The sequence below is a fragment of the Prunus avium genome, chromosome 2 (genome assembly GCF_965620075.1).
Source record: "Prunus avium chromosome 2, drPruAviu1.hap1.1, whole genome shotgun sequence".
Lineage (NCBI taxonomy): Eukaryota > Viridiplantae > Streptophyta > Magnoliopsida > Rosales > Rosaceae > Prunus > Prunus avium.
In genome coordinates this window covers 33,680,072-33,707,250 of record NC_142285.1, presented here as the reverse complement: position 1 = coordinate 33,707,250, position 27,179 = coordinate 33,680,072, and the positions used below count along the sequence as shown (strand labels likewise).

The 27,179-nt window shown below is 35.7% G+C and overlaps 2 protein-coding genes and 3 long non-coding RNA genes across 10 annotated transcripts; 3 read left to right on the top strand and 2 right to left on the bottom strand.

Annotated features, from left to right (window-relative positions):
- Window positions 1-4,719: 4,719 nt before the first annotated feature.
- Window positions 4,720-7,724, top strand: LOC110759321 (receptor-like protein EIX2). 6 transcript variants are annotated; one of them, XM_088249423.1, is made up of 2 exons: window positions 4,720-5,634; window positions 5,707-7,724. In XM_088249423.1, the coding sequence occupies exons 1-2, from the start codon at window positions 4,788-4,790 to the stop codon at window positions 7,716-7,718; spliced, it is 2,859 nt and encodes a 952-aa protein (XP_088105549.1). In that variant the 5' UTR covers window positions 4,720-4,787; the 3' UTR covers window positions 7,719-7,724. The 6 variants fall into 6 exon arrangements, with proteins under 6 accessions (XP_088105549.1, XP_088105552.1, XP_088105551.1 ...); XM_088249426.1 differs by having other exon boundaries at window positions 4,720-5,702; window positions 6,075-7,724; XM_088249425.1 differs by having other exon boundaries at window positions 4,720-5,869; window positions 5,993-7,724.
- Window positions 7,725-9,769: 2,045 nt separating this feature from the next.
- Window positions 9,770-12,299, top strand: LOC148296898 (uncharacterized). Its single transcript, XR_015833993.1, has 3 exons — window positions 9,770-10,258; window positions 11,710-11,840; window positions 11,971-12,299. It is a non-coding gene; the product is annotated as an uncharacterized LOC148296898 (long non-coding RNA).
- Window positions 12,300-14,167: 1,868 nt separating this feature from the next.
- On the top strand, window positions 14,168-16,078 carry LOC148296897 (uncharacterized). Its single transcript, XR_015833628.1, has 3 exons — window positions 14,168-14,463; window positions 15,111-15,139; window positions 15,943-16,078. It is a non-coding gene; the product is annotated as an uncharacterized LOC148296897 (long non-coding RNA).
- Window positions 16,079-16,652: 574 nt separating this feature from the next.
- Window positions 16,653-19,442, bottom strand: LOC110759322 (protein FAR1-RELATED SEQUENCE 5-like). Its single transcript, XM_021961369.2, has 2 exons — window positions 17,313-19,442; window positions 16,653-17,222 (listed from the first exon to the last, which is right to left on the bottom strand). The coding sequence occupies exons 1-2, from the start codon at window positions 19,424-19,426 to the stop codon at window positions 17,075-17,077; spliced, it is 2,262 nt and encodes a 753-aa protein (XP_021817061.2). The 5' UTR covers window positions 19,427-19,442; the 3' UTR covers window positions 16,653-17,074.
- Window positions 19,443-22,278: 2,836 nt separating this feature from the next.
- On the bottom strand, window positions 22,279-25,388 carry LOC110759288 (uncharacterized). Its single transcript, XR_002527084.2, has 4 exons — window positions 25,156-25,388; window positions 24,512-24,686; window positions 23,640-23,876; window positions 22,279-23,495 (listed from the first exon to the last, which is right to left on the bottom strand). It is a non-coding gene; the product is annotated as an uncharacterized LOC110759288 (long non-coding RNA).
- Between the last annotated feature and the right edge of the window lie 1,791 nt (window positions 25,389-27,179).

The following is a 27,179-nucleotide window of genomic DNA, read 5'->3' as shown; positions in this document are numbered from 1 at the left end:
TAGCAGACGTGTTTACAAAGGCCTTGGGAAAAGAAGATTTTTCGGCTATGGTGTGCAAGTTGGGAGTTCACAATATTCACTCTCCAACTTGAGGGGGAGTGTTGAGAAGTCAACTAAATCCCAATACATTAGGGATTGATTAGCCAAATTATATGTAATTGATTTACTTTCCTTTATTAGTCTAGGAAACTTGTGTATAGATACCTTTGATACTGTAAAGAGATTTTATCGAGCAATCAAATATTCTTCAGTTGATTACAATTTTACAAGATTGAAGATGAGTTTGAGGGTGGCTAGGGGATTGTGGGACCAGGCCACAGGCAGCAATTGCTTCAGATAGTTAATGGAGGCCTGCTTCTTCTGCAGCTTTTGCATGGTTTCTTCATAGGTTGGCTCTGGTGGTGTCACGTGGAAAAGCCAATCCGTGCTGCACCAGTCTGGCGACGTCACATGGAAATACAGATCATGGCAGGGATCACCGTAGGAAGAGAAGGAGATGGAGGAGATGTTCTTGGCCATGGCCATGTCAGCGTTGGAGTTGGAAGCCATTAATCTTCGAGCTGTTGAAGTTTGAAGTGCAGGAGTAGGAGGAGCCAATACTTTGAGAAGACTGGTGAAAGTTGAACATACTTGCAAAGGCACTTGTTTCTTCATCTCTTAATTGCTCTGGTTCAAATTCAACACTCTCTCTGTGTTTGGCGTTAAATTTTCACACACAAAAAAGAAAAATAATTAAATAAAATTGATTGCATGCCAGAGAGAGATTTGGTGGCCATTAAGAGTAGATTGCAATCAAAATTAATTGATTGAAATAAAAGAAGACAAGTATCAAGAGAAGGCTTGCAAGAAAAGAAAACAGATGTCAAGGAATTAATTCTCTGTGCTCGTTTAATTTGCATGCAACATTGTCTTAAGCTTTTATGTGACAAATATAATTCATTCTTTTTGTAAGTAGGAAGACAATCGTTTTAAAACTAAAATTTCTAGTCGATCTTCGAAGCATAGTTACCACCACATAGAGCAACGCCTCAGACATAGATTTTGCTGAGAGCAACAGTCTCAATTATGAATTCAGAACTAATGAATTTGTAACATAGAAACAAGAAAAAAGACAAAAATAAAAATAAAAATTGAAAACAGGTGCAACCAAATTGAAAGTGCAAACCAAATTAAACTAAATCTTACTGAACTAACTAATTAAGATTATTCTACCTACGAGATGATGAATCATCTGGTCGAATATCTTATTCACTGATCTCGCTTTAAGTTCAGTCGACCACACAAAGATTTTGATACTCTTTGTCAGAAATGGCTGCTTCCATGAGATGGCGCGGGCAAATTTCCTCACCATTGTCCAAGAAGGACTTAATCAATGTGTCGGAGAGGCCAGCCAACAATGTCACCTCTGGATGAGGTTCTTGTATACGGGGCCTCCACGTCCCTAAGTACATAAATCCCAAAGCAAAATGTGTGGCATTGCATCATCCCCGTACCCTTGCTCCTTCCGTGTTTCCTCATATAGACAAACTCAATCGATCATACATATGCGTGAATACTTTGTTAATCTATTGTGAGTCTGAAAATTAAAAAGCATAGGAGACATATTGATCACTCTCAACTTTTTTAAAAACATGGAGAGAGATAGGAGCTGATAGCCCCCATATTTATTGGCAAACTAGGAGTCTTGTTTGTGCGATCGTAGGTTGTATTTTCATTGATGTATCTTTTCTTTTCTTCAAAATACCTACCTACTCTACCACTATATAGACCATAGTCTATCGTCTATTTTAACAGTGCGGGTCATTTTAAGGTCCCATTAGTGAGATTGGGCCATGGACTTACCCATTTTCAATTTGCTAATGGCATGACCTAATTTGTTATTTTGATGCACCCATTCACACGGGCCTGCAAGACTCTATTAACTTCTTGATTAGCCATAATTCTACAATTTTACTCTTTTGTCAACCACGGTACGGGGGAAATATTAGTAAGATCAAAATATTATCGCTCCATAACGTGGTATTTTCTCACTGTAATTTCAACTAAAATGAATTTAGTTAGGATCATTTGCTCAGAATAGTATATATATATATACATATATAATTAATTACCTGTACCTGAGGAAAGCGGAATCCAATTCTAGTAGCTGAGCAGAAGCTAGGCTAAGACAGACAGACAATCGAACATCAATCAGTGCAAAAGTGCAAAGCAAATAACATTATAGATTAGTAAACTAATTAATTAACATTTTAGGTAAGCATAATCCAATTCTAGTAGCTGATCATATCATATCATCAATTCATACCAAATTTCAGAGATTTACAATGGTTTGATTTTGTTGACCTTGAGATTTCCTATCAAGGAGAGAATTATTTGGAGTAACTTCCATGAAGAAACCATATTGATTTTAGCTTTAAATCAGAGTTTTGTGGACTGAAACTGAGAGGACGAATCATTACATTTGCCGAAAGCAATTAAATTTCTTTCTTTTCTCTTCTCCATTCTCATTCTCATAGTTTTGCTAGCCTTATGCAAATCCTGTCAAACTATCTTAAACATTTTCTTATCAAAGTAATAAAATATTTTTATATCCATGTATACATTATAATCAGACAGAGACGTGCGAACTAAAGCCTAACTAAGCACAACCAATGGCAACCACATTTATTATTAATACCAACAAGAAACCATGAATAAGCTAGCTAGGATTCTATCTTTATGCTAAACTAAGTAAATTAATATGGTGGCCAACTGCCAGATTAAATAATTCCAAGATCCATTCAATTACTGAGTCAAGTTAATTGAGGATGGCAACGGGATTGGTTGGATTTTTCCACCACATCTCTATCCTGATCATCTTAGTGAAGCAAAGCCAAGTCAATACTTAAAAGTCAGTTCGAGTTATTAAAAATGTAAGTCAATAGTTGCGTGGGGAGAAAAATAGCAAACTTGTTTGTTAAGAATTGGCAAGCATTCTAGTAGGTACTATCTAATAATTTGAAATTTATTTGTCAAGAATTTGCTCCAATGCATAAAAAATAAAACATAAAAATAAAAGTTGGGTTCCATTTGCCGCACCTTCAAAGCTTCTCTCCAATATAAAATAGAAATGATATTGAAATATAGGGGTTTTGATTTTGATGACCTTTAGATATCCTATCAAGGAGAGAATTATTTGGAGTAACCTTTCATGAAGAAACCATATTGATTTGAGGAGGAATCATAAATCAAGATACAAACAATAGATCCAAACCCAGCCGAGCACGAACCAATTATTGGAATTGATTGAGATAATCTCTTTGTGTTGTTTGAATTTGGATGTGTGTGAACCGAAAATACAAGTATAAAAAATAATTAAAATAATTAAAATAATTTAAAAAACAGGCACACTGCTTCGCTACTTACCGAGAAGGAGATATTTCTACAAATCAAAGTTTGACACATATGTAAAAATAATTCATCAAAAACATAAAAATAAAAATAAAAGAATCTCAGCACACATGTCAAACTGTGATTAGTAGGACTGTAGAAGTTCCTATTTCCGAGAGAAAGAGGCAAGTATTTTCTAAAAAAATAATAATAAATGGACTGGAAACCAAGTTTCAATCAATTTGGATAATTTATCTAATCATAGGGATTGAGATAATTTATTTGTGTAGACCGAAACTCAAACGAGTACAATGATTTATGCATAATTCGTGAAAGATTTATACTTTCTTATATACAAACTCCTCTACATCCTATTGCCAGATTACTCTTCTCTTTTAAAGACATAGAAAATTGATGAGCCTACCTCTTTAAATATGTGTGGGAGTTGATGGAAAGGCTTGTTGATTATCAACTCAACAATACCCAAGTGTTGGAATTCCAGTTACAATTCTTGGAGAGAGGTAAAGTTGTTCTCTTTCTCTAGAAAGTATTAAATTTCAGGTTTAGGATTCTATTTGTTTGTGTTTTTTTTGCTGGGAACAAAGAAAATTGTGGGGTTTAAATAGAAAATCCCTTTTATTTTTTATTTTTTCAGTTTGAGGTGTATTTAAGGGTAGTTTGGGAAGATAGTGGGGTTTTCTTAGAAATTGTGAAAATTTAAATTAAAAGATGGGGTGAACTTAGAACATGGGGTGAACTAAGAGAAGTGGGGTTTAAATCGAAAATCTCTAATTAATTATAGCTTGTGCCTTGGATTTGATCATGGGAGGCAAATTACAAACATGACCCACAGGAGTTGTATGAAACCATCTCAAGTCAAGTCAATACCTACAATAATTTTTGGTTGGAACTCAGGATTCTCAAGTCTGTGAAGTTAAAGTCTTACGTGGAGCCACACACACGCATTCATTCTACCAACCAATACCAAATTTCCACAAGTCTTATCATCCAGTAATTTCCCCAATTCATTGAAATACATATGGAAAGACTACCTAATTAATTAACTTTATGCAAAGACTATAATTCAATAGGTATATTCTTTGTTCCAAATTAATAATTCCATGGTTCATTCAATTACTAGCAGACGCAGATCCTGTTTTGTGTGTTTATCTTGTATAAATATGTGGCTTCATTATTTGTTGTGGCTCAGACCCAACAAATAAGAAAAAAGAAAAAGAAAAGTCTAAGTCAATAATTATGTCCCTAGGCCCTGTATGTCGTTTGGAGTTTTATGCATGCTATTCAAGCTCGTAAAGATTTCCCCTATATATTGTGATACAAGCTCGGAGATAACCATATATCAATAATTAAACCCTAAACAATTGGTTCCTGTTGATCTTGCATTTCAATCTTTTAACATGCAGGGTCACGGAAGGTGCTTGAAACTCTTTCTTGCATTTGCGCTGCTTTTGCTACAGTACGCCCAAGGAGGAGAGGTGGACCACAGTCAGAGGGATACTAACGTGCCCAGGAGGTGCATAGAGAAGGAAAGGCAAGCACTCCTTGCATTCAAACATGGCCTGGTGGATGAGGACAATAGCCTCTCTTCGTGGGGTTCAGAAGCCCAGAAACAAGATTGTTGCAGATGGATAGGAGTCTATTGCAGCTACCAAACAGGTCATGTTATTGGACTTGATCTTTCATTCGAAGTTGTATTCGATAATTTACAAGGTACGATGATTAGTCCTAAACTGTTTGAGTTGCAGCATTTACAACATTTGGACCTTACTGCGATTAATTTCAATGGGAGCCAATTTCCAAATTTCATTGGTTCTCTAACCAATTTAAGATACCTCGATCTGTCTTGGACAAATTTTGGAGGCAAGTTTCCAAGTCAGGTCGGAAATCTTACGAACTTGGTGTATCTGGACTTGAGTGTTAATTCCTTTACAAATGTAGAAAATCTCAACTGGCTTCCTCCTCTTTTGTCATTAAGATATTTGGACTTGAGTTCCGTGAATCTCAGCAATGCTTTCGATTGGCTAGAAGCCGTTAATAAGCTTCCTGAACTAACAAACTTGACACTACGCTACTGTGATCTTCCTCCTCCAATTCTTTCCACTCTTTCTTACATAAACTTTTCTCAATCTCTTGCTAGCGCTGACCTTTCTGGCAACGATTTGAGTACTTCTTCAATATTTCTATGGTTGTCCAACTATAATGCCAGCCTTGTCTATCTTGACCTCTCTGCTAACCAACTAGTCGGTTCAATTCCTGATGTTCTTGGAAACATGAGCTCTCTGACACATCTTGATCTCCAATCTAACCAATTTGAAGGAGGGGTCCCGCATTCTTTTGCCAGGTTATGTAGTTTGCAATATTTGGGTCTCTCAAGCAATAATCTGAGTGGACAACTTTCTAAGTTTGTTCAAATATTATTATCTACATGTGCTCAAAACTCATTGGAGATGTTGGATCTCGGTAATAACCAACTTGCTGGGTCATTACCTGATCTTACAAACCTTTCATCTTTGGAAAGCTTAACTATTAGTTACAATCAATTAAGCGGAGGAATACCTGAAAGTATAGGGCTAATGTCTAAGCTTGAATATATTGATTTTAGAATGAATTCTTTGGAAGGAATACCTGAAAGTATAGGGCTAATGTCTAAGCTCGTATATATTGATTTTAGCATGAATTCTTTGGAAGGAGTGATTTCAAAAACTCATTTCTCAAAACTCTCCAAATTACGGTATTTGGGTTTATCTTCTAACAAGCTAGTTTTAGACATCCATGCTGATTGGATTCCTCCTTTCCAATTGGGGTCAATACATTTGAGGTCTTGCAAGATGGGTCCGGATTTCCCAAAGTGGCTTCAAACTCAAAAAGAATTCTCACACCTTGATATTTCTGATGCTGGAATTTCTGACAGCTTTCCAAGTTGGTTTTGGAGTTTATGTCGCAATGTGACATTTATGAATCTCACAAGCAACCAAATTAGAGGTACATTTGCAAATTTGACATTGGAATTTTCAGATTTCCCTACCCTACTATTGAGTTCAAACAAGTTGGAAGGTCCAATCCCCTCATTTCTATCAACAACCAAACATCTGGATCTCTCTTATAATAAACTTTCAGGGTCAATTTCGTTCTTGTGTTCAAGTGCAGCTATTAATTTAGGCTTTCTTGACCTCTCAAACAACAATGTTTCTGGACAAGTTCCAGATTGCTTGACACATTTGGAGAGTCTAGTCATGCTTGATTTGAGTAACAATGCTTTGTCCGGGAAAATTCCTACAACAATAGGCTCTATGTTTCGGATTGAAACACTCAAATTAAGAAGCAATAGATTTGTGGGACAATTGCCTTCGTCGTTGAAGAATTGCACAAGTTTAGTAGTCATTGATGTTGGGGATAATAAATTATCCGGACCAATACCTGAATGGTTAGGGGTTAGCTTAAAGAAATTGGTTATCCTAATGCTTTCGTCTAATCACTTCAATGGAAGCCTGCCCTCACAATTATGCCATCTAACACACATTCAAATTTTGGATTTCTCCATGAACATCATCTCTGGAAGCATACCCAAATGCCTCACCAATTTAACTACTCTGGCTCAGAAAGGAAATCCAAGTCTGAACATCTCACATTCTTATATAATTTCTAATATTAATTGGGGAGATGATTATGATGATGATGCAACCTTCATGTGGAAAGGAGGAATGCAGACATACAAAAGTACTTTGGGGCTCGTGAAGAGAATTGATATGTCAAGCAATAAATTAACAGGGGATATTCCAAGTGAAATCACTCATCTTGTTGGATTGGTGTCTTTAAACCTATCGAGAAACCAATTAACAGGTCAAATAACTCCAGAGATTGGAAACTTGCAATCATTGGATTCTCTTGATTTGTCACAAAACCATATAGATGGAAGAATTCCAACAAGCCTTGCTAGGATAGATCGTCTTGGTTTCTTGGACTTGTCATATAACAACTTGTTTGGCAAAATTCCAGTCGGGACTCAGCTCCAAGGCTTTGATCCCTCTTTTTATGCTGGGAATCTTCAACTCTGTGGACCTCCACTTAAAAAGATGTGTGTTGATGAAGTGGAAAAAGGTCCAAGTGGGCAAACTGACTTCATCAACCAAGGGGACAAGGATGAGCTAATAACACTGGGATTCTACATTAGTATGGGGCTTGGATTTGCTGCCGGATTTTGGGGAGTTTGCGGCACCTTGATATTTTCAAGGTCATGGAGATACGCATACTTGAAATTCTTGAATGGTTTAAATGATTGGCTTTTTGTGAGGATAGCTTTGTTGAAGCGGCAATTGAAGGGTGCTTAATTACTAAAGATCAACGGTAAGTAATCTCTCTTTCTCTCTCTCATTGTTTATTATTATTTTATTGACTTAATCAACATGCATGATTAATTTGGTTTTTCTAATTTTTTATATTCATGCAAACTAACTAGTCCTTTTTTTTTTTTTTTTGCATTTTATCTTTTTATCCAGCATCTTCAGAGACATGTCTTCTTTTTTTTTTTTGGTTACAAGGCAGGCCGAAGCCAGAAAAGAAAAAAGCTAACAAGGCACAGCCCTACTTTGGGCTCTTCCTAGATCATCATCCAGCAACAAGCTTGAGAGGGAGACAGGAGCAGACTCATAGATATGAAGGCCCAAGGGTAACTCGTACCCTTCAACCAAAATGGTGCAAAGTTGCCATGGACAGTTGGAGTGTCTTAACTCCTTAATAAGAAGATTAGTGGGTGGGTTGGCCCGGAACTGTTTGTTTTGGTTTGTTGTCGTAATTATTGCCTGTTTTGTTTGGATGTTGTCGTTTCCTTTCTTTTGTAATATATGGGTGCCCTCTTTGTTTTGAGTAGAAAACTGAAGCTCCCAGAGCATTACTTGGCCTGTTAGCGGCCTTCGCCTTATTAATATGAAACTTATTGGTCAAGAATTTGCTCCATTGCCAACGGAATCCAGTTTAGTGAAAATCCAGTTTTCTTAATATCGCTTGTACTAAAAAAAAGCAGAAAACCAATTTGTATTTTCAAAATTTGAGGATGCGTCTAATAGCTTAATTAGAAATAGTTTTAGAAAACAAAAACAGTGAAACCATTTTTGTTAGGTTTAATAAACAAATTGTTCCAAAAATGATTGCCCAAATCAAGCACAGTAATATAGTTATAATGCAAATGGATTTTTATAGCCGGAGAGCATGAGAAATGCATGCCAAGAATTAATAATAAAATCCACATATTCTCAGCACATATGAAGGATTTTTTTATATTCCTTTTTTGGGTCAACTCAAATCTCATCACATATTTCACGCGGGAGAATAAGGCCAAAAAAAGACACGTTCAACTTCTTTTTTCTTTTTCTTTTTTGTTGTCAAAAAAGACAAGTTGAACTTCTTCAAAGAATTTACAATAGTTATTTATGTTTATAACTGAAATTATTAATTAAATGAGGATAATATAATAATTCACACTTTTTTATATTAAAATTTTTAAAATTAAATAAGATAACGAGTCCTATTTTTATGGAACACAACGACCCATTATCTTTTTTAATTCTAAAATATAAAATATAAAAAATAAAACCAATCGGCACACGCAAGGGATTGGTAATAATAATTTATCAATGTTATCCTCTCATTTATTTTTGAAAAATTAAAATAAAATCCATCAAATGGGTAATTATATTCAAGGGCTAACGACATTTTAACCTATGAAGGTTTGGGGTTGTTCACATTCCTTTTATCTTTCCTTTTCATCCTTCCTTTTACATACTATCAAATTTCCTACATTCTTTTCATCCTTCCTTTCACATGCTGACATGACATGTGGATGTCACAAATGCTGTCTGAAAATATTAGGGTCTAAGTAGTATTTTAATTGAAGTAACCAATATATTTAAAGAATATACTAAAAATTAATAAAATATTAAGAGAGCTATGATTAATGGAGACGGTAAAACTATAATCCAACACTATTTTTTTATTTTTAAAAAAAACTATAAATTGTGGGTTAAATTTTATGGGTGGGCTATGTTTAGCCATCAACTGCTGGAGATGGCCTAAGTATAATTTTGTGCTCCATAATTACTTTCTATTTGTTGATTAAAATTTATAACAAAAAAGGTATCTCCGATGTAAAGTATGAATAAGCATTGACATGAAAAACATGTCTGTTGGAAACTTGTTTCTCTTTTTAAGAGAGAGAATTTGGGTTATGTTTTGGGATTGAATCCAACCCGACCAATAATAACATCAAGCGCTGGGCTCTATTGATACCACTAAGTGAGAACTTTATGTGAGGAATTAATCTCAGCCACCGATCTGATCTGAACGGCTAGAGAGAAAGAAACAAGCTTACAATAGAATTGGGTACGCTGCAGTTCCCCTTAGCCCCACATGCCCTGGCGCGCCTTTTCCAGTCCCGCCTTTTGTTTTTTTATTGATTTCATTTTTTTCAGACTCCCTCTTGTTCATCTCAAACATATTCTCCTCTTAGTACCATCTCCTAGTTTCTTTGGTCAGAATCGATACCTTTCTCTGGAACTCCCTCTCTCTTTCCCTGCCCCCTCTGTTTCCCTCCTCCTCTCTCTCTCTCTCTCTCTCCATCTCTGTCTTGCTCTCTCAGTTTCTCTGCCTCAATCTCCCTCACCGTCGTCCTCTCTCTCTCTCTCTCTCTCTCTCTCTCTCTCTCTCCATATCACAATTCAAAAATCGAGATCTATTTGAGAGTCTATATTTTCAAACTTTGATATTATGTTTTGCATTTTCTATTGCATTCCTTAATGTTTAATTTCTGTTTAGGATTTTAGGGCTTTGATTTTCTGGGTTTACACATATGGGCTCCTCCTCCCTCTCTGTGTAGGTAAGATTACTCTTTCTCCGTACTAGTTGTGTTTGCAAAAATATAAATTGGCTTCAATTGCTTAATTTTCTGGTTTAATTTGTTGGTGGGTAGGCATTATGATTCTGCTTGGGGTTGAATTTTTTAAAATTGATGTTTCTCTGAAACCCAAAAGTTCAAGAAACTGCTCTTTCTGGGTCTTACCTCTCCTGGTTACTAGCTCCAAAGGCAAGGCAACGTCATATTTGGTTTATTTGTAAAGAAAATAAAAAAATTATATTGGGTTTCCTAGAGAAATGATTTCTAGTATGAACTGAGGAAACTTGTGATTATTATTTGATTTATTTCCTTTAATGTTATAGTTTGTGGAATCATTGAAGAGTGACAGTATTGCCTGTTGTTTGGTCTTCGAGCCGATGAAGCGAGTGAAGAAAATTTCTATTTCCCCGTTGTTTTCATTAAATGTCCAGTTTCCTTTTTATTTGCTGTTAAGATTTCATGATTTCGACTTTGGGAATATTTTGTGTCGACTCTGTGGGCATATGTTTTTCCCTTTTGTTTCAAGCAGAGATGTGAAGGAATTGTATTCTCCAGATTAGGTTCTTTGTTAAGCGGGTACAGAATTCCTAAAATTGAAAAGGAAAAACAGAAATAATTCATGTTACAACCTAAATGGTTACCACTTTGTTGTTAATTGAAAAGTTAAATAGATGATCTTCAAGGTTGGAAGCTATTGTTTTGAGTCCAAATAGAAGGGATATCAGGAGTTGGAGATTGGAACCTTCAGGACGTTTCTCTTGCAAGTCTTTCTCCAAGCATCTGATGGATATCAGGAGTTCATACTTTAGTTTTAAATAGTGCCTAAATAAGACCATGGATCGTAGCTTTGTTCTGCATATTCTGCATTGCTAAATTTGTATGTCTTTATTGTTACTCTTGTCTTTCATGTTGTTATACTTATTTGGAAGTTTGATTAATATGTTGTACTTTTCTTTGCTTTATCTTTTTTATGCAGGCAAGTTATCCAATTTCAAACATTCCATTTAGTTCAGCTGCCTTTGATGCATGTGCTCACAAAGATTTAACAGTTGATTATGTGTTTTGAGTTCATAAACTTCACCCTTTTTTTTTGTCTTGCTTAAATGTGTTTCTCATAAACGCATCAAAATGATTCACTAGGGCTTCAACATCACTTGATTTGCTATTCACTAAAGCTTCGCAAATATTATTTTTATTTTTTGACTGAGAAGTCTTCATTAGTATTTTTATGAATTTTTTTAGATAAACTCAAAGTATGTTTCCTAAACGATTCAATAGAGCTTCAACATCGCTTGATTTACTATTCACTAAAGCTTCATAATGAGGTGGATATCGTACTTAGTGTCATTTTAGTTTAGTTGTACTGGTGTGCTTTGACAGCTGTGGCTTACCTGACAATTGCATATTAACCTCAGAAAATTTGTCCTTTGCAGGAATCGAAAAAGTTCAATGATTTTCTGCGCACTCTATGTATATTCTGCCAGGAGAAAGCCCTCAGCAGTTTCTGTGAATTTCTTGCATCCAAAGAGCTCACCTTGAATTCAAAGACAGAAGCTATAGACAGGTTTCGTGCTCTTATGCTCTTTCCGGTTATTCAAGTGCTTGTTTTCAAGTCAATTACAGTTTTTGTATCTTTCTCATTTCTTTCAGCAGTCATTTATTTGAATTTTTGTTCCTATATGTTCCCAATGCAGTGAAGTTAGGGATGATGAAGCTAGGAATTTTCTGGTCAAATCAGAGCCAAAGATGGAATGAGTGCTTGAGTGCTTTAATTGGTGTCTTGTGGCTATTTGTCGAGAGTTACATCACATTATGATACAATAAACACATATCTATATGAGTATCATAATCTGTTTATTGTAATGTGGTTTTGTATCATAATGTGTTTACATCAATGCTACAATATATAGATGTATGATTATGGCTGAATGTTTAACTGCCTCAGTTTTGAACTTGAGAGGTATTACCAATCGTGTGAACACACATGCAACACTGTTTTGTTTTGATTACGGTGATGTGAATATATTAGCAATTCAGTTGATCAGTTTACAAACAGAATATTGAAAGTGATTCCCCATGTATCCCAGTGGTGGGTTTGGGGTTGGTTTCGGTTTCTTTGTCCTTGGTTTCGGTTTCTTGATCAGTTTACAAATAGAATATTGAAAGTGATTCCCCATGTATCCCAGTGGTGGGTTTGGGGTTGGTTTCGGTTTCTTTGTCCTTGGTTTCAGTTTCTTTATCCTTTAATCGTGAGACTCAAGACGACATGGTTGATTTCAACATATCTTCTTGTTGCTTTGGTTTATTTTCTTGTCCTTGCTGTTTGACTAGTTTTGTCCTCTTGTTGCTTTGGTTTAACCACATATAGTATTAGCATTAACTTGGTTTTTGAAGACGGCACATGCATAATATTATTTAGTACCCATCCCAAGTTATTATTTGTTGATAGCATAAAAACATACCCATCCCAAGTAATTATTTAGTACCTAAATTCCTCAATAGAGGAATGTTCTTTACAATCCCATTACTTGCTAGACATGTGGACACACAAACGCTTGCTGCCTGTCTCTTCTCTCCAACTCTCGTTAGTATTTTTATGAATTTTTTCAGATAAACTTCAAATATGTTTTGTAAACGCTTCAAAAGGATTCACTAGAGATTCAACATCGCTTGATTTACTGTGACAAATTATTGTTAGTATAGAAGCAAACTTGGACTTTGACAAATTCTTTGAATTTTTTATATGTCAAAATTATATTTTAAAGCTTAAAGAGTTGAAGTAATGCAGTGGGCGCCCCCCACAACAGTTGTCATATTGTCCATCTCTTCAATTTAATACATTTTTTCTATGATTTAAATTCTAAAATTCATAATAAATACATTACAAATTCCTAAAAATATGCCGAAAATTCATACGAACTCTTTGTGAAATTCTCTTCAACATAAAGCTTCAAACAATCTTATTTTGAGTTTTTTTTTTTATGGAATCTTATTTTGAGTTATAAATATTCAAAGTGACAACAAAAACTCAAATTAATTGATGTACAGACAAAAACACAAGTTAATCACTATACCACAACTTGACATAAATAGCATTGCATTTTCATTATGGCATTTTCACACATTATGGGTTTATAGGTTATGGATACCCACAATAATATCCATCATTATATATGTGTAACCTACCAATGTATTTGTAACCTATCAATTATGGGTGGTAGGTGATTCAGGTCTCTCTACCCCTATAAATAGTGGCACCAAATATGAATGAATAACAAGTTGATTTGAGCAAATTATACTGTCTCTTTCTTCCTCTTATTTCTCCCTACAAATTTCCTAGTTTTACAACACAAAGTACAATTATAGTTTTAAAAGTCATTAACATTTTGGATACCTCAAAACTTTTAAATACTCTTTAAAACTCCCAATTGAATATAACTAAACTTTTAAAGACTATTTAAAAGTCACAATTGAATACCTTCAGACTTTTAAACACATTAAAAGTCATTAAAAGTGTTATATGTCTTTTTATTAACAAAGGGTTTCAAAGTTTGGCTCTGTTTTAACAGTGGAGATTCAACAACAAAGAGTTAGTTTGTGTTATATAAGGTCATATAATATGTCACAACATGAAAATATAACATTACTTTATATATAGATATCAATTTCACATAGTATAGTTTGTTTTTGTATAAAGATTTATATATATATGTCATAAATGTGCATCATAGATATTGATTTTGAGAAATTAAAAAAAGATATCATAGATAGTGATTTCTCCCAATGTTTTCCCCGCGCTTCTTTTTCACGGAAATTCTAATTTCGTGCTTTATTCCCTCTAGTAGAACCATCTCGCGCTCTCGTCTTAACAAAAGTTTCGCGCTTCTCTCTCAGCCCCAAATCGAAACAACACTCCCTTTTCCTCTTTCAGAACCAAACCCTAAAACTCCCACACCCACTCTCCATCTGCCTCTCTCTCACTTTAGCTCTCTCTTGTTCTATCTCTTTCGGCCTCTCTTCATCCTTCACTAGAAGATTAGCCAGCAATCTCATCAGCTTTGTCTGTCTGTCTCTCTCTCTGATCTACCTCTCCATTTCCTCATCTCTCTCTCTCTCTCTCTCTCTCTCTCTCTCTCTCTCTCTCTCGATATGGCTACATGGTCTCCAAGAAGAAGTATTATTGCTTTGTAAGTATCCATTTTAAGAACTCAATCTCTTATTTCGTATTTGGGTTTCGAGTTTTGGGTTCAAAAGTTTGGATCTTGGTGTGTTTTGGTTCTGAATTTGTGATTTTTTTCTGGCTTATTAGATTTTTACTCAAGTGATGGTGATAATGGCAGAGAATAGAATGAGTACTTGCTCTTTATTAATTATTGAATTTTAAGTAGTTTATGGGTGTTTCTATTTTGTAAGTTCTGTAAATTCCCAAACTTTATTTTGGCCTTTTCGGGTTCACACTGATGGTAAGGAGTTCTCACCAATTATTGGGTGTTTTTTGTTGATGTTGGGACATCTGAGCTTAGTAACCACTTTCAGAAATTAATATAATTTAATTGTTCAATTTTATTCCAACTCATTGTTTCATTTGCTTGTGATATGTTGCTAGCTAAAATTTGGCTTTGTTTTTTCATATTTCTGTTGTTTAACTCTCATCATATTTGCTTTCTTGGATACACTGAAGTAAAGGTACTGCCTCTCATCTTGTTTCCCAATCCTAGACTAATTTTCTAAGATACATGTCATATAGGACAAAGGGTAATTGTTAATTTGTTAGAACAAAGTAATGGTTATCATATACATGCCATTAATTTTCTGCTCTTCTTTCTGTTTGCAGATGAAGATGCTGGATGGTATGATGGTCAGGTACATAGGTTTTTAGCTTGCCTTTTGGTTTGGCAGAGATGACCAATGTTTATGTTACATCATCTGTTTCAATGCTCACAACTCTTTCAGCATATTTCCTTGCCTTAAAAGTTTGAAGTTTTTCCTTTTCAATGCAATTTCCTTCTCTTTGGTAGAATCAGAAAGCTTGCTTTGTAACTAATTCTTTTTGCTTGTAAATAAGTATACGACATGGTAGTAAAGGTTGGAAATTCCATTCGAAGTTGGCCTGGAGGATATGACAGAACTTGATATTATAATGAATAGTTGTTATGGAACTTGTTGATTTACAATGATGCATCCGCATGGGATATGTAGACACAGCAAATATAGAAAGTTACATTGGATGCTCTAGCTAGTAATAGAATATTCAAATTGTGGGCGGATGTTTTCAAGCCTGATTTGGAGGAAAGAATGTTAGCAACTTTAGTTGACTATTATATGTTAACTAGTGGCATCTAGAGAATCATTATGTCTGGGAATCATTATGTCTTCTATCAGGATATTCCATTCAAAGTTGAAATTTATTGTAACTATCACCAAAATATGTTTCGTAAATGCTTCAAAAGGATTCACTAGAGCTTCAACATTGCATGATTTACTTTTCACTAAAGCTTCATAAATATTATAATATTTGTTGACTAAGAAGTCTTAGATGTAGAAAGTGTTACAAGAAGTCTGTAGAAACTTTTGTATGTATTTTCTGCTCTTTTTCTCAAAGTCAAGTTTGTTTCTATACTAACAACAATTCTATGTTGAATGATCACTTGAAGTTTTTTTTTCAGGAAGAGGAAAGGTTTAGTGCTGCTTGGATTTGCTATGGGTTCATTTTGATATTCTTGTTTTGGGTCTTTGATTGAACTCTCATGTTCATATTGTTGAAGTTTGTTGTCCAATAATTGGGTTTCATTTCAAATTCTTAGCTTGGGTGGTTAATTCTTGTTTTTATATTCAAGAGCCGCAACATCCTAGTGAACATTTACTCAATTGAAAAAAGAATTGAGAGATTATTGACAATTTATGCACCGGTTATTGACAAATTATTGACAGGTTCTTGATATATTATTGATAGCATTGATAAGCATCCTAAAAGGTATCCAAGCCCTTTTTTTTTATGGCTTGCATTTACAAGCACTGGTTGACACCTCAAGTCGTTGCAAGGAACTTGTAATTTTTTTGTATATTAGAGAAATGACTCAAGTCGGAATCCCAATGCTACAACATCATTTGTGTGTTGCCAAAATATGTTTCGTAAATGTTTCAAAAGCATTCACTAGAGCTTCAACGTCGCATGATTTACTATTCATTAAAGCTTCATAAATATTATTATTATTTCACAAAGACTGGTTTTTGTTTTCACTTTGATTCACTATGGCATCAACTTATGTTTATGTCGATTTTAGAGTAAGGAACCCTTCAATATTGTAGAGAACTAGAAACCAACACCAGCAAATTCATAGACAAACAAGCCAAACAACACAGCAAGCATGCAGATTCTCAATGCTCAAGCAGCAAAATATTCTTACACAGACACAGAGGAAAAATAGAAGGAAGAAGACTGAAGCTAAAAGCTTCGTTCAATAGTTAAAACAGCAACAGCCCCAAAATACAAGTAGAGGCCACGCCTCTTTTAGAGAGAGACATTTCAGCAGAAACAATAAAACATCCTATAGACAAGAGAGCACTCTACGGAAAGCATGTCTCCTATAGTAATACAAAAGTATCTCCTTGAGCCAATGAACAAAGTATACCACCCAATAGCATGCTGTCATGCTTTTACAAAAATGGATAAAGTAGCTTTGGATTCCTTTGGCTTGGTTTAACTTTCAACAAATATCATACATGAACCAATTGCTTAGGTGTCACAAATGATTCCCAAAACATTCCGAAATGGCGCAAATAGGTAACAACAACTACTCAAACGCTTGGTCGGTGCATTAAATCAAACTCTTTCATAAATGACTCTATCATACTTGGTTGAGCACCTTCATCATTCTGTGTGCTCTGAGTATGCTGCATATTCTCAGGAACTGGAGCAGAAACGTCTACATCAGAAGATGAAGAGCTGCAAGAAAGCCAAAAAATCCATAAAACAATATCGAAAACTTGTTAAAGGCGTACATCTTCAACTATAATATACGATATATTTGCTTACGGGCTTGCAAGTCTTGGACATCTCCATCTATCATGATCAATCTTCATAAACACAGTGCACCGACGTTTACGTCGTTCTGCTTCCTTCTCATGCCGTCCTTTAACTCTTTTTGAACAACCTTTTGATTTTACTTGGTGTGGATCTTTGATTCTTACTTGGGGTGAACTAGTTCCCCCTTCTTCATTGGATTCTTCAACATGAGCTCCTGAAGATGCCAACCTAATCAGCTTACCACGAATTCCATCAAATGTTTTTTGGAGCAGCTCAGAACCTTCAGCGGACAACAACGCAGAATCAATCAAATTGGCTGCAACTTTGCACATGGTCGATCTCTTAACCAAAATACAACCATCAACGCAATCTTTAACTTCTTTGCCATCATTCTCAAAAACTACACCGGACTTCGCACTTTTCATCCATCTTTTCAATATGTACTTCTCTGGCAAATATTGAACCTGCTTCATTCTTAAAAATGATATGATGTGTCGGCATGGAATACCACGAAATTCGAATCCTTGGCAACTGCAGTAAGCTTGATCAGCATCTTTATCATGCACAAGCTCCTTTATACGTGTAACTCCCGGCTCTACCCTCTCATTTACTTTGTACCTGCAGTGAGTATCATCTTCCTTTACAAGTTCTAAGAAGCATAAAAGGCTTTGGAAATCCTCGCGCTCAAACATTTCAAAAATTCCCTTTGTGTAAATGTCTGCCATTTGATGTTGCATTGGTGTGAGAAATGGAGTTGGAGGTTTTTCATGTTGATCAACATGATCAGCCAATAACTCCTTGTGCCTCTGTGATGCAAGAGCTCTTTCAAAACGTACTATAAATTCCATCAATGTGTTTTTCCTGTTAATATATTTTTTGAAAAATGAATGACAGCTTTCAGCTCGTTGACTACTTGACATCCCAGCTGAAAACACATGTTTTACATATGATGGAACCCAATTCTCCCGCAAGGCATGAATTGAGCTAAGCCATAGATGGTCTTTCAGACCATTCTTTGTGATAACTTCTTCCCATTTCGCATCAAATTCTTCTTTGCTGTCCATATCCCATATGCAATTGCACAGTTCCGAAAAGCTTTTTCTAATGCCGGGTTTCTCGGTGAACTTATTCATTATATGCCATATGCAATATCTATGGAACGTTGTCGGGAGACTTGCCGCAATCGCCTTTGCCATGGCTGCATCTTGATCAGTAATGATTATTTTCGGTGCACCACATGGCATGGCTTTCTTAAATTGCTCAAACAACCAAACAAATGATTCTGTGGTTTCACTGGTTAGGAATGCACAAGCAAACAATATTGTCTGTCGATGGTTATTAACACCTAACAAAGGGGCAAAGACCATGCCATAGCGGTTGGTGTTGAATGTCGTATCAAATACCACCACGTCTCCAAAAAACCCATAAGCACGTCTTGACCTTCCATCTGCCCAGAAAACATTACCCATCCTTCCTTCCGAATCTACCTCCATCTTGAAATAAAATGATTCATTTTTTTCTTGCTCAAGCAAAAAAAGCTCCTTAAGCAGCTCTGCATCATGGCCAGTCACCTCCTCTCGCATGTCCCTTTGGTAATTATACATATCTTTCCTTAAAAACCCAATATTTTCCAATCCCCCTGCTAGCACCTCAAGAAGGCTTACTTGTTGATGTACAGGGATATTAACTTTGGAAAGATGTGCATTATACACCTTTGTAGACTCTGTAACTTTACGGTGAGATCTCAACAAATGGACTTTATCTTGTGTTGTCATTTCATGGTTGTGTTCCTCCCTGAAGGTTTGAACAATGTATTTATTCTTTTCATATGGCTTCAAAACCACAAGTTTAGCCATGCAACCAGTTCGAGCACATCCTCGCCTTCTTTTCTTACAACTAACCTTGATCTCCATATGCCCTTGTTTGCAACAGACAAATTCTTTCCTTACTACCTCCCCTGTCACTCTGGAAGTTTTGGTTGTATAACACCGAACTCCAAATCCTGCTTTTTGTGCATATAAATTATACATTTTGAACACATCCTCAAGAGAATCAAATTCAAGTCCCACTTGTGGTTTGAACTTCGCACTTACTTCCGGTGTCACCTCGGTTTCAGACTCCATTTCACAATTCTTGCAATTTAATCCTGAATATCACATCACTATCATAATAATATTGGAACATGCTTTTAATGAGCATTCAAATATATATATATATATATATAAGAAACAAGATATTTAAACGAAATAGACTCTGAAACATTATTCTCCACATAGGAAGCCATTGTCAGCCTCTAGTGAAACATTACAAAACCTACATCCAAACTAGCGTAACTCATGCCCATATACTTGGTCAAACATTTTCCACCAATACTCAAATTCACTAATACAGAATATCACTTACCTCATAATTTCGAGCTTCCAAATTTGTACAAATATGAGAATGTCGCAGATTTAGACCTCGACGCCAACGCCAAAAGTTTTCGACCTTCCTCTCCTCAAGGATTCGAACTCAATGCCAGTTTCACATTTGATCAAAGATTTTAAAACCAAGAGTATAGAACCAGAGGCGAGTGCTCGCTTTGTAGTCTCAAATCCTCAAGTAATCGAACTCAAGGCCACTTTCGAGCGTGCTCAAGGATGTCAACACCACGAGTATAGAACAAGATGTGTCGCGCTCAACAGTTTTGCGGTCACCAGATGGGTCCTCAAGGCTTGACGAATGCTCACACCATAATCACCAAACCAGAAATATGAAAAGAGAAAAACGAATTATAGGATTAAATGTGCTCTTCAAGATAATAGCTTGTTTTGTATGGTCTGAATAACCAAACCAGAAAAATGAAATGACAAAAAAAACGAATAACAGGGAGGGAGGACAAGGAAGAGGAGATATTGTGGTCTTCTTGAAAGAGAATATCCAGAAAGAAAAAAAAAACATATACTGTGGTCTTCAAGAAAGAGACAGATGTTTTGGAGGGAGGGAGGAGAGAACACGCGCAAGTTGAGGGCAAGTTCCAGTGCAATTTTTTCAATTACAATTGCTTTTTCAGGAAGCCGTTGGATATATCCAACGGTGTTCTCATATTAGGTCCTCACTTAAAGATACTTGCTAGAGAACGACCCATAACATCAATCTCATTGATTGGATGGTGGGCCCGTCCTTAAATTTGGGCTCTGGAGTTTGGCCCAAATTCAAATCTGGGCTATTAATACAGACCCAAACAAATGGATTTGGAGTTAGGAGCCCAAATTCAAATTCACTCCTACCCAAACAAACGGCCCAAAAATTATTTAAATTCTCAAATTTTCTTCAGCAAAAAAATTAAAGACTTGCAACTAAACATAATCAGGCACACGAGATGACTTGGACAATTATTTAGTGTATGAATATGAAGTGTATGAATATGATGATATCAATCAGGCAGCAAAACTGAATTTTTTTTTCCTTTATAAAATTTAGCGTAGTTTTGAGTTTATGGTTTGAGAAGAGTTTGAACTCATTATGGGGTTGGAGAATCGCCCAGTACAAAATCGTATTCACTTAATCCCCTTTCTTTGATTTTATAGGTTTCTCGTGCAATAAAATTTGATGCATACTGCTCGTGCATATGGGTTGTGTCTCTTTTAGTGCTTCTATTAGACTAACGCTACGGGCATCAACTTATTTATCAACACATGTGGTCAATATTGTTTCATAACAAGAAAAAGAAAAGGAAAAATAGCCAGAAAAAGTCAAAACGTTAAACCCCAGCTCCACCTCCGGAAGATGAAAAAACCCTAGAAAACTCAGGTGGCGTTTGATATCCTATTCAAATAGGGAACTCAAAAACTTTGATTTTTCTTAAAAACAAGGAGTTCATAAATCTATTTTTAAGATTCAAAAACTTGTTTGGTATGCAACTTGAAAACTGTTTTCAAATCTTAAAAATTTGAGAACTTGTGGGTTATTAGAAAAAAACTGAAAAAACATATATTTTTTGTTTTTAATAATTGGGATGTTTTTTTAATTGTTCTTGAGTTTGAGTTTTTAAAAATAGGGCTACCAAACAGGTTTTCTTTGTTTTGGACTCAAATTTTGTTTTCGAGTTTAAAAAGTTGGATTTAGTAGCTTACCTAAAATTTTAGGATACTTTAATTCTTTGAACCATGAGATGACTTGAACAATTATTTAGTGATTACCATGCTACTCACACCTTGACTGAGAAAGATCGATAAAAGAACTTGAAATCTGATATCGTGTGTCTCTAAGAACATTAACAAAAACAAACTTGCAACCTTGGTATTAATCACACGCACATCAATAGAAAATATATGATGATGAAGGACGTATTAGGTTGAATAGAAAAACCATCGATATTCTATGAAACATAATAATTGAGGATACAATCAATATCAAGGATGGGAAGGAACCCATGCCCCCAAAATCAGTTTATGTTTGTAGCTCTCTTCTCCAGAACTGCCTGAAGAATAGCAAAAATCGAATGAAACAATAAAATTAGGAAAAAATCGCGTATAGCCGATTGGCTATACTATTTTAAAAACAAAACTAGACAAGACCTGGTATAGCCAATTTATACATGTGAAAAAAAGACCCCCCTTGCAATTCGGGTCAAAAAACGTACAGCCGGGCGGCTATACTCTTTTTTACAAAATTAAGAAAATCACTTAGAGCCGCGCGGCTATACTATTTTAAAAAACAAAAAACCGAGTATAGCCGGGCGGCTATACTATTTACACATAAAAAAGGACCACTAGCATTTAGGTATCCACGTGTCAAAATCAGTATAGCCGCGCGGCTATAATATTTAAAAAAATATAAAAAATCCCGTATATCCGGGCACCTATACTATTTATATATAAAAAAAGAGGACCCTCTTGCGATTAGGGGTCCACGTGTCAAAATAAGTACAGCCGCGCGGCGATACTATTTTTAACAAAAATTAAAATCGAGTATAGCCGAGCGGCTAATACTATTTAATAAAAAACAGAGTATAGCCGCACAGTTATACTATTTATACATGTACAAAAAGGGCGCCCCCCTAACTGTCAAAAAACTTTTTGAAAAAGTATAGTAAAAAATAATCGAGAATAGCCGGTCGGCTATACTATTTAAAAATAAATACTAAAAGTACAGTCGAGGCTATACTATTTAAAAGGAAAAGACCATCATCATCATTCAATACGTTAAACTGTGACAGACCAAAAACTGCGTAGCAGCACAACGAGATGGAGCAATTGTCTCTTCCAACAAAACAAATCCAAACAAGAACGATAATAAACCCATTAAGGGCAGTCATCAGAAACAAAACAACAATCAAAAGTTCATTCAAAAAGATTTTTCACTCCTTTACTAGGCAACTGCCACCCAACAAATTGTAACCTTGCACAATAAAACTGGTAATAACTGCTCTAATCGATCATGCTTCTGTGCAAGAACCACACCACTTCCTGTAGAAATTTCCCCCACCAGTTTCGCCAAAAAAGATGAAACCCAACAAAACAATCTATAGAAATGGTGGTTGTTAAAATAGAGGAAATTTTGGAAAACGCAAAACATACAGAGAGGAAGGGAGCGGACAAGGAGAGAGAGAGGGTTGGACAGGGAAAGCGATGGGTAGGGGAAGAGGATGCGATGCGGCGGAGAGATGGAGAAAACAGAAGTTGGGGAGCGGTTTCTCTCTCAGGACTAATCAACATTTAAAACTAGATACTTACCAATCTCATTCAGAAATCAAGAACTTATAAATAACAATGTGAAAATCACACTAACATTGTTGATATTTATATTTGTCTTAGTGTACCGCAACTATATATTATATAAAACAATGTCAACGTAGACTGTAGTGTTTGTCCGTCAAACTCCACATCTCCTCCCTTAGAAAAGGAAGAGATAACACTTGTCTACAACTACAACAGCTGAAACAACCAATCCAGAAGAACATTAAATACTCTAAACATTAACATAAAGAAAAACAACAAGCAAGCACAAAATAATCAATGGAAAAGAAGCAGAGAATTCGACCAACAAAAGATGCAGAGAATAACATATCTAAAAATAATATTGCTGCGGCAAGTCAGTAGGAAAGTGAAAAGGGAAACATCCTTGCCTCCAATGTATGGGCTCCTGCATTTTTCATAGGTTCACTCAAGGAAAGTTTGCACATACTTCACAAAGTCACCAGCCAAGCACCTAGGGTAAATGATTTCAAAGGAGATGATTATTCATCCATAAATGTAAAATAACTTCAGCATGATGTTTAAAAAAAATCGTCTAAAGTGGAGTAGAGAGACACTATAAAGTACAAGAATTCTCTCAAAAAAAGCTAAAACTTGCCTCTTTTGCTGCATAATCTATTGCCAGCAGTCCCTGTAAGACAGGTCGACCTTCTCAATTGATGGAGTATAAGAGGCAGCAGCATGTGCTCTGGGCCGGTATGCAGCTGGACCCATAAGAACGAACGATAATGCTTCCCAAAATCAGATCACCGTTGACCCTATGCCCATCTGAGGTGTAGCTTCGTCATTTAGTTCCAGAGTGCCCTTCTCCTCATCAGGGCCATCAAAAGACGAACTGAACAAAACATTCAGAAATATTTAATATAAGTTTACAAAATGAAAAGCAAAATATAATAATATTACAAATTCAATCTTCTAATTATAAACAGAATTCATGCATATTAGATTTAGACCTTCAATCGAACATATGGAAAAGAATGTTGCGAAGGCTATCATGAAAAGCCTACACACAAAAAGAACTGGCCGCTTGTTAGGATTGAGAAACCGTCCATAGTAACCCTCTTTTTAACTTCTTTCCAAACACTAGTTTAAACAAGTATTAAGTAGCCAATAAAAAGTTTTATTTCCAACAAATTAACCTTGTGGGGAATCTTCACCACATCTGAAGACAAATACTATTGTCCTACTCAATATACCCGCTTCCAGGAGGGTATTGAGAAAGAAATTTTAACTACATAAAATAAGTCAGCTAGAGAAAAACTGTCAAGTAAGAATTTGAGACATTCGGAACATCCGTTGATTCTAGAGAAGAGTATGAACAAAAAGAAATCCACAAATTACCATGTAATATAATTTTCAAATGAGGATAATGTGATAAATAAATCAAATGTAGGGTTGACTGAAAACCCAGAATGCACCAATAAAGATAGTAGCCGCTTCAAGCTGTTACAGATAATTTTTTAATCTTACCCTCTCCATCAATAGAACCTGTCCTATATGATCCATCTCCTTGAATACCAAATTGTCACCTTTTAACAACCTGGTTCTTCGAGACAGGGACTACGAATTACTCATTGAAAATACAACAGCTGTGGTGGTGGTTGGTACCTCATCATCCCTTTAATTGCAGCTCAAAGCAGCTGAGCTGCAGAAAAGAATCAGCACAAGGACAAGATATATGAGAAATAGCTTTCGATGGTATAGCACACAGAAGAAGAGGATTTACGGATGTATCAAATTAATCAATCACCAATTTCCCCAAAAGAAGAAGAAAACAGTGCTCCTGGAGAGTCAGAGTTATTAAACATCGAAAAGGCAAAAGAACTTAATCAGTTTCTGTTCTTTCTTTTTTCCTTTACTCCATTGGTTAACCCAAAAAAAGCTTTATGCTGAACCCGAAAAGTTTCAACAGCAACAAACAGAAAATGTACATCCAACATGAATCGCTATAAAATTACAATAGAAACCAGTAGATTTTAGGCAAAGCCCAAAACCTCCGAACCACCCTACTATAAATATGCAAATCAACTGAAGATTATAACGTAAAAAGGTAAAATATGTTTCTTCTTCTGACTCTGGAGACAGAGGCAATAAGATGAATGAACTGAACTTACTTCCTTGTCTGGAGACACAGGCGAGGAATCGGGGTCCTTGTTTGCAGCTGGGATTTAGATGGGGTCGGATCCTATGAATCGGGTCTTCGGAGCCGGCGGTGCATTGGAGTTTGGAGGTCGAAGCTCGCTCGAAGGGATCGAAATGGCGGTGGTGTGTGGAAGGCAACGGGATCAATGGGTTGCCATAGAGAGACGAAGAGGCCCACACTGTCCAAGCCCCAAGGCCCACACTGTCCAGTTACTCTCAATACCCGTTACTTTCACTAACAGAGCTCCTTTTTTTTTTTTTTTTTTTTTTTTTTTTTCTGTTCAATGAAGCTCCTTGCTTGCTTGTACCCTTTATACAACAAATATAACGGAAACTCTCTGCTCTCCTGTCCAAACTCTGCTCGCACCAAGAAACTAAGGGGTGTATTCAATTGAGATTTTAATAGATTGTAATTACATGATTTTAATGTAATGGATTTCAACCGGATTTGTAATTATATGATTTTACTCATGATTTTAATAGATTGCAATTACATGATTTTACTTATGATTTTAATTCACTTAGGATTTTACTTATGATTTTAATAAATTGCAATTACATGATTTTACTTATACTTCTATACAAGCTTGAACTCTATCACCCATCATAATTCACCTATATACATAACCTGAAGGAATATACCCAATTTTTAGGGTTAATACAAAGATGGAGGCACAGTAACCATCAAAGGTTAGTCCAGGGAGAGTACACCAACATCAACAATGTAACTCCCAACATAGCCACACATGGCCAGAATGAATACGTTAAAGAAACACAACACAACACAACACAACTGAGAAACCAACAATAGAAATTCAAAAGCATAAGCTGAGGCTAGAAGCTACATCCAAAACCACCAACACCTAATGCAAAATAGATAGCACCAGAAATACAAAATAAAGAAACATACTGAAAACTCCTAGCCCAACCCCATGACTACTCCTAGTTTTTGTCAAAGCTTGGACCAAAACTGTGGATTGAAAAAAACACCTTGCACGTTATCAACGTTTCTTCCAGATTGTGGGTAAGGCTTCTTCTTTCTTTTTTTGTTTTGTCCTGGTCTCAAACGTTTTGGGACAGGGAATTAGAATAAAATAAAATAAAATAATTTAGCCATGTGCACTGTATGGACAGCAGCTACACATTAGAAATAAAAAAAATATAAAAAAAAACCTCTTTGGCATTAGATCAAGCAACTTGTGGGCACACTGGCAGAGTTGTGGAGGGCTGCAACTCCTTGCGAGGAAATGTCTATAATGAGCAGGATATTTTTTATTTTTTTATTTTTAAAGTATCAAAAATATAATTTTGCTCCAAATAAGCTTGTCTACAAGGAAAGAAGAGCTATTATGAAAAGTTTTTTTTTAATGTAAAGTCGAAAAAATACAAAAATAGTGGGCAAAAGAGGAGAAAGAGGGGTCATGGGAGGGAGGAAAGAAAGGATTTTTTTTTAAAAAAAAAAGGAAGAGGGAAAGGAGGGAAAAGGGGGAGTATGTTGTGATGTGGGCCCTTTATCGTCAATTTTTTTTTAAAGTAAAAAGCATGAAAAAATAGTGGGAAAAAAAAGTATGATTGCATATATGAGAATCATGCATAGGAGGGTGTGATTTGTTATGTGATTTGGTATGTATATCACACACTCAAAAGTCTCACACAATACACCAATTTTTTTTTAAAAGTAAAAAGCATGAAAAAATAGTGGGGAAAAAAAGTATGATTGCATATATGAGAATCATGCATAGGAGGGTGTGATTTGTTATGTGATTTGGTATGTATATCACACACTCAAAAGTCTCACACAATACACTATTTAATGAAATACAACTATAAAGGAAACGCTCTGCTCTCCTGTCCAAACTCTCTGCTCACACCAAGAAAACCAAGACCCTCTACTCACTATAGAGAAAACAGAGTGTCTCTCTCTCAAGTGCAGTCGCTGGGGTCGTACACGAGCATGCTCTGTAGTAAGTCGAGGCCCAGATACGGGAGACGTACA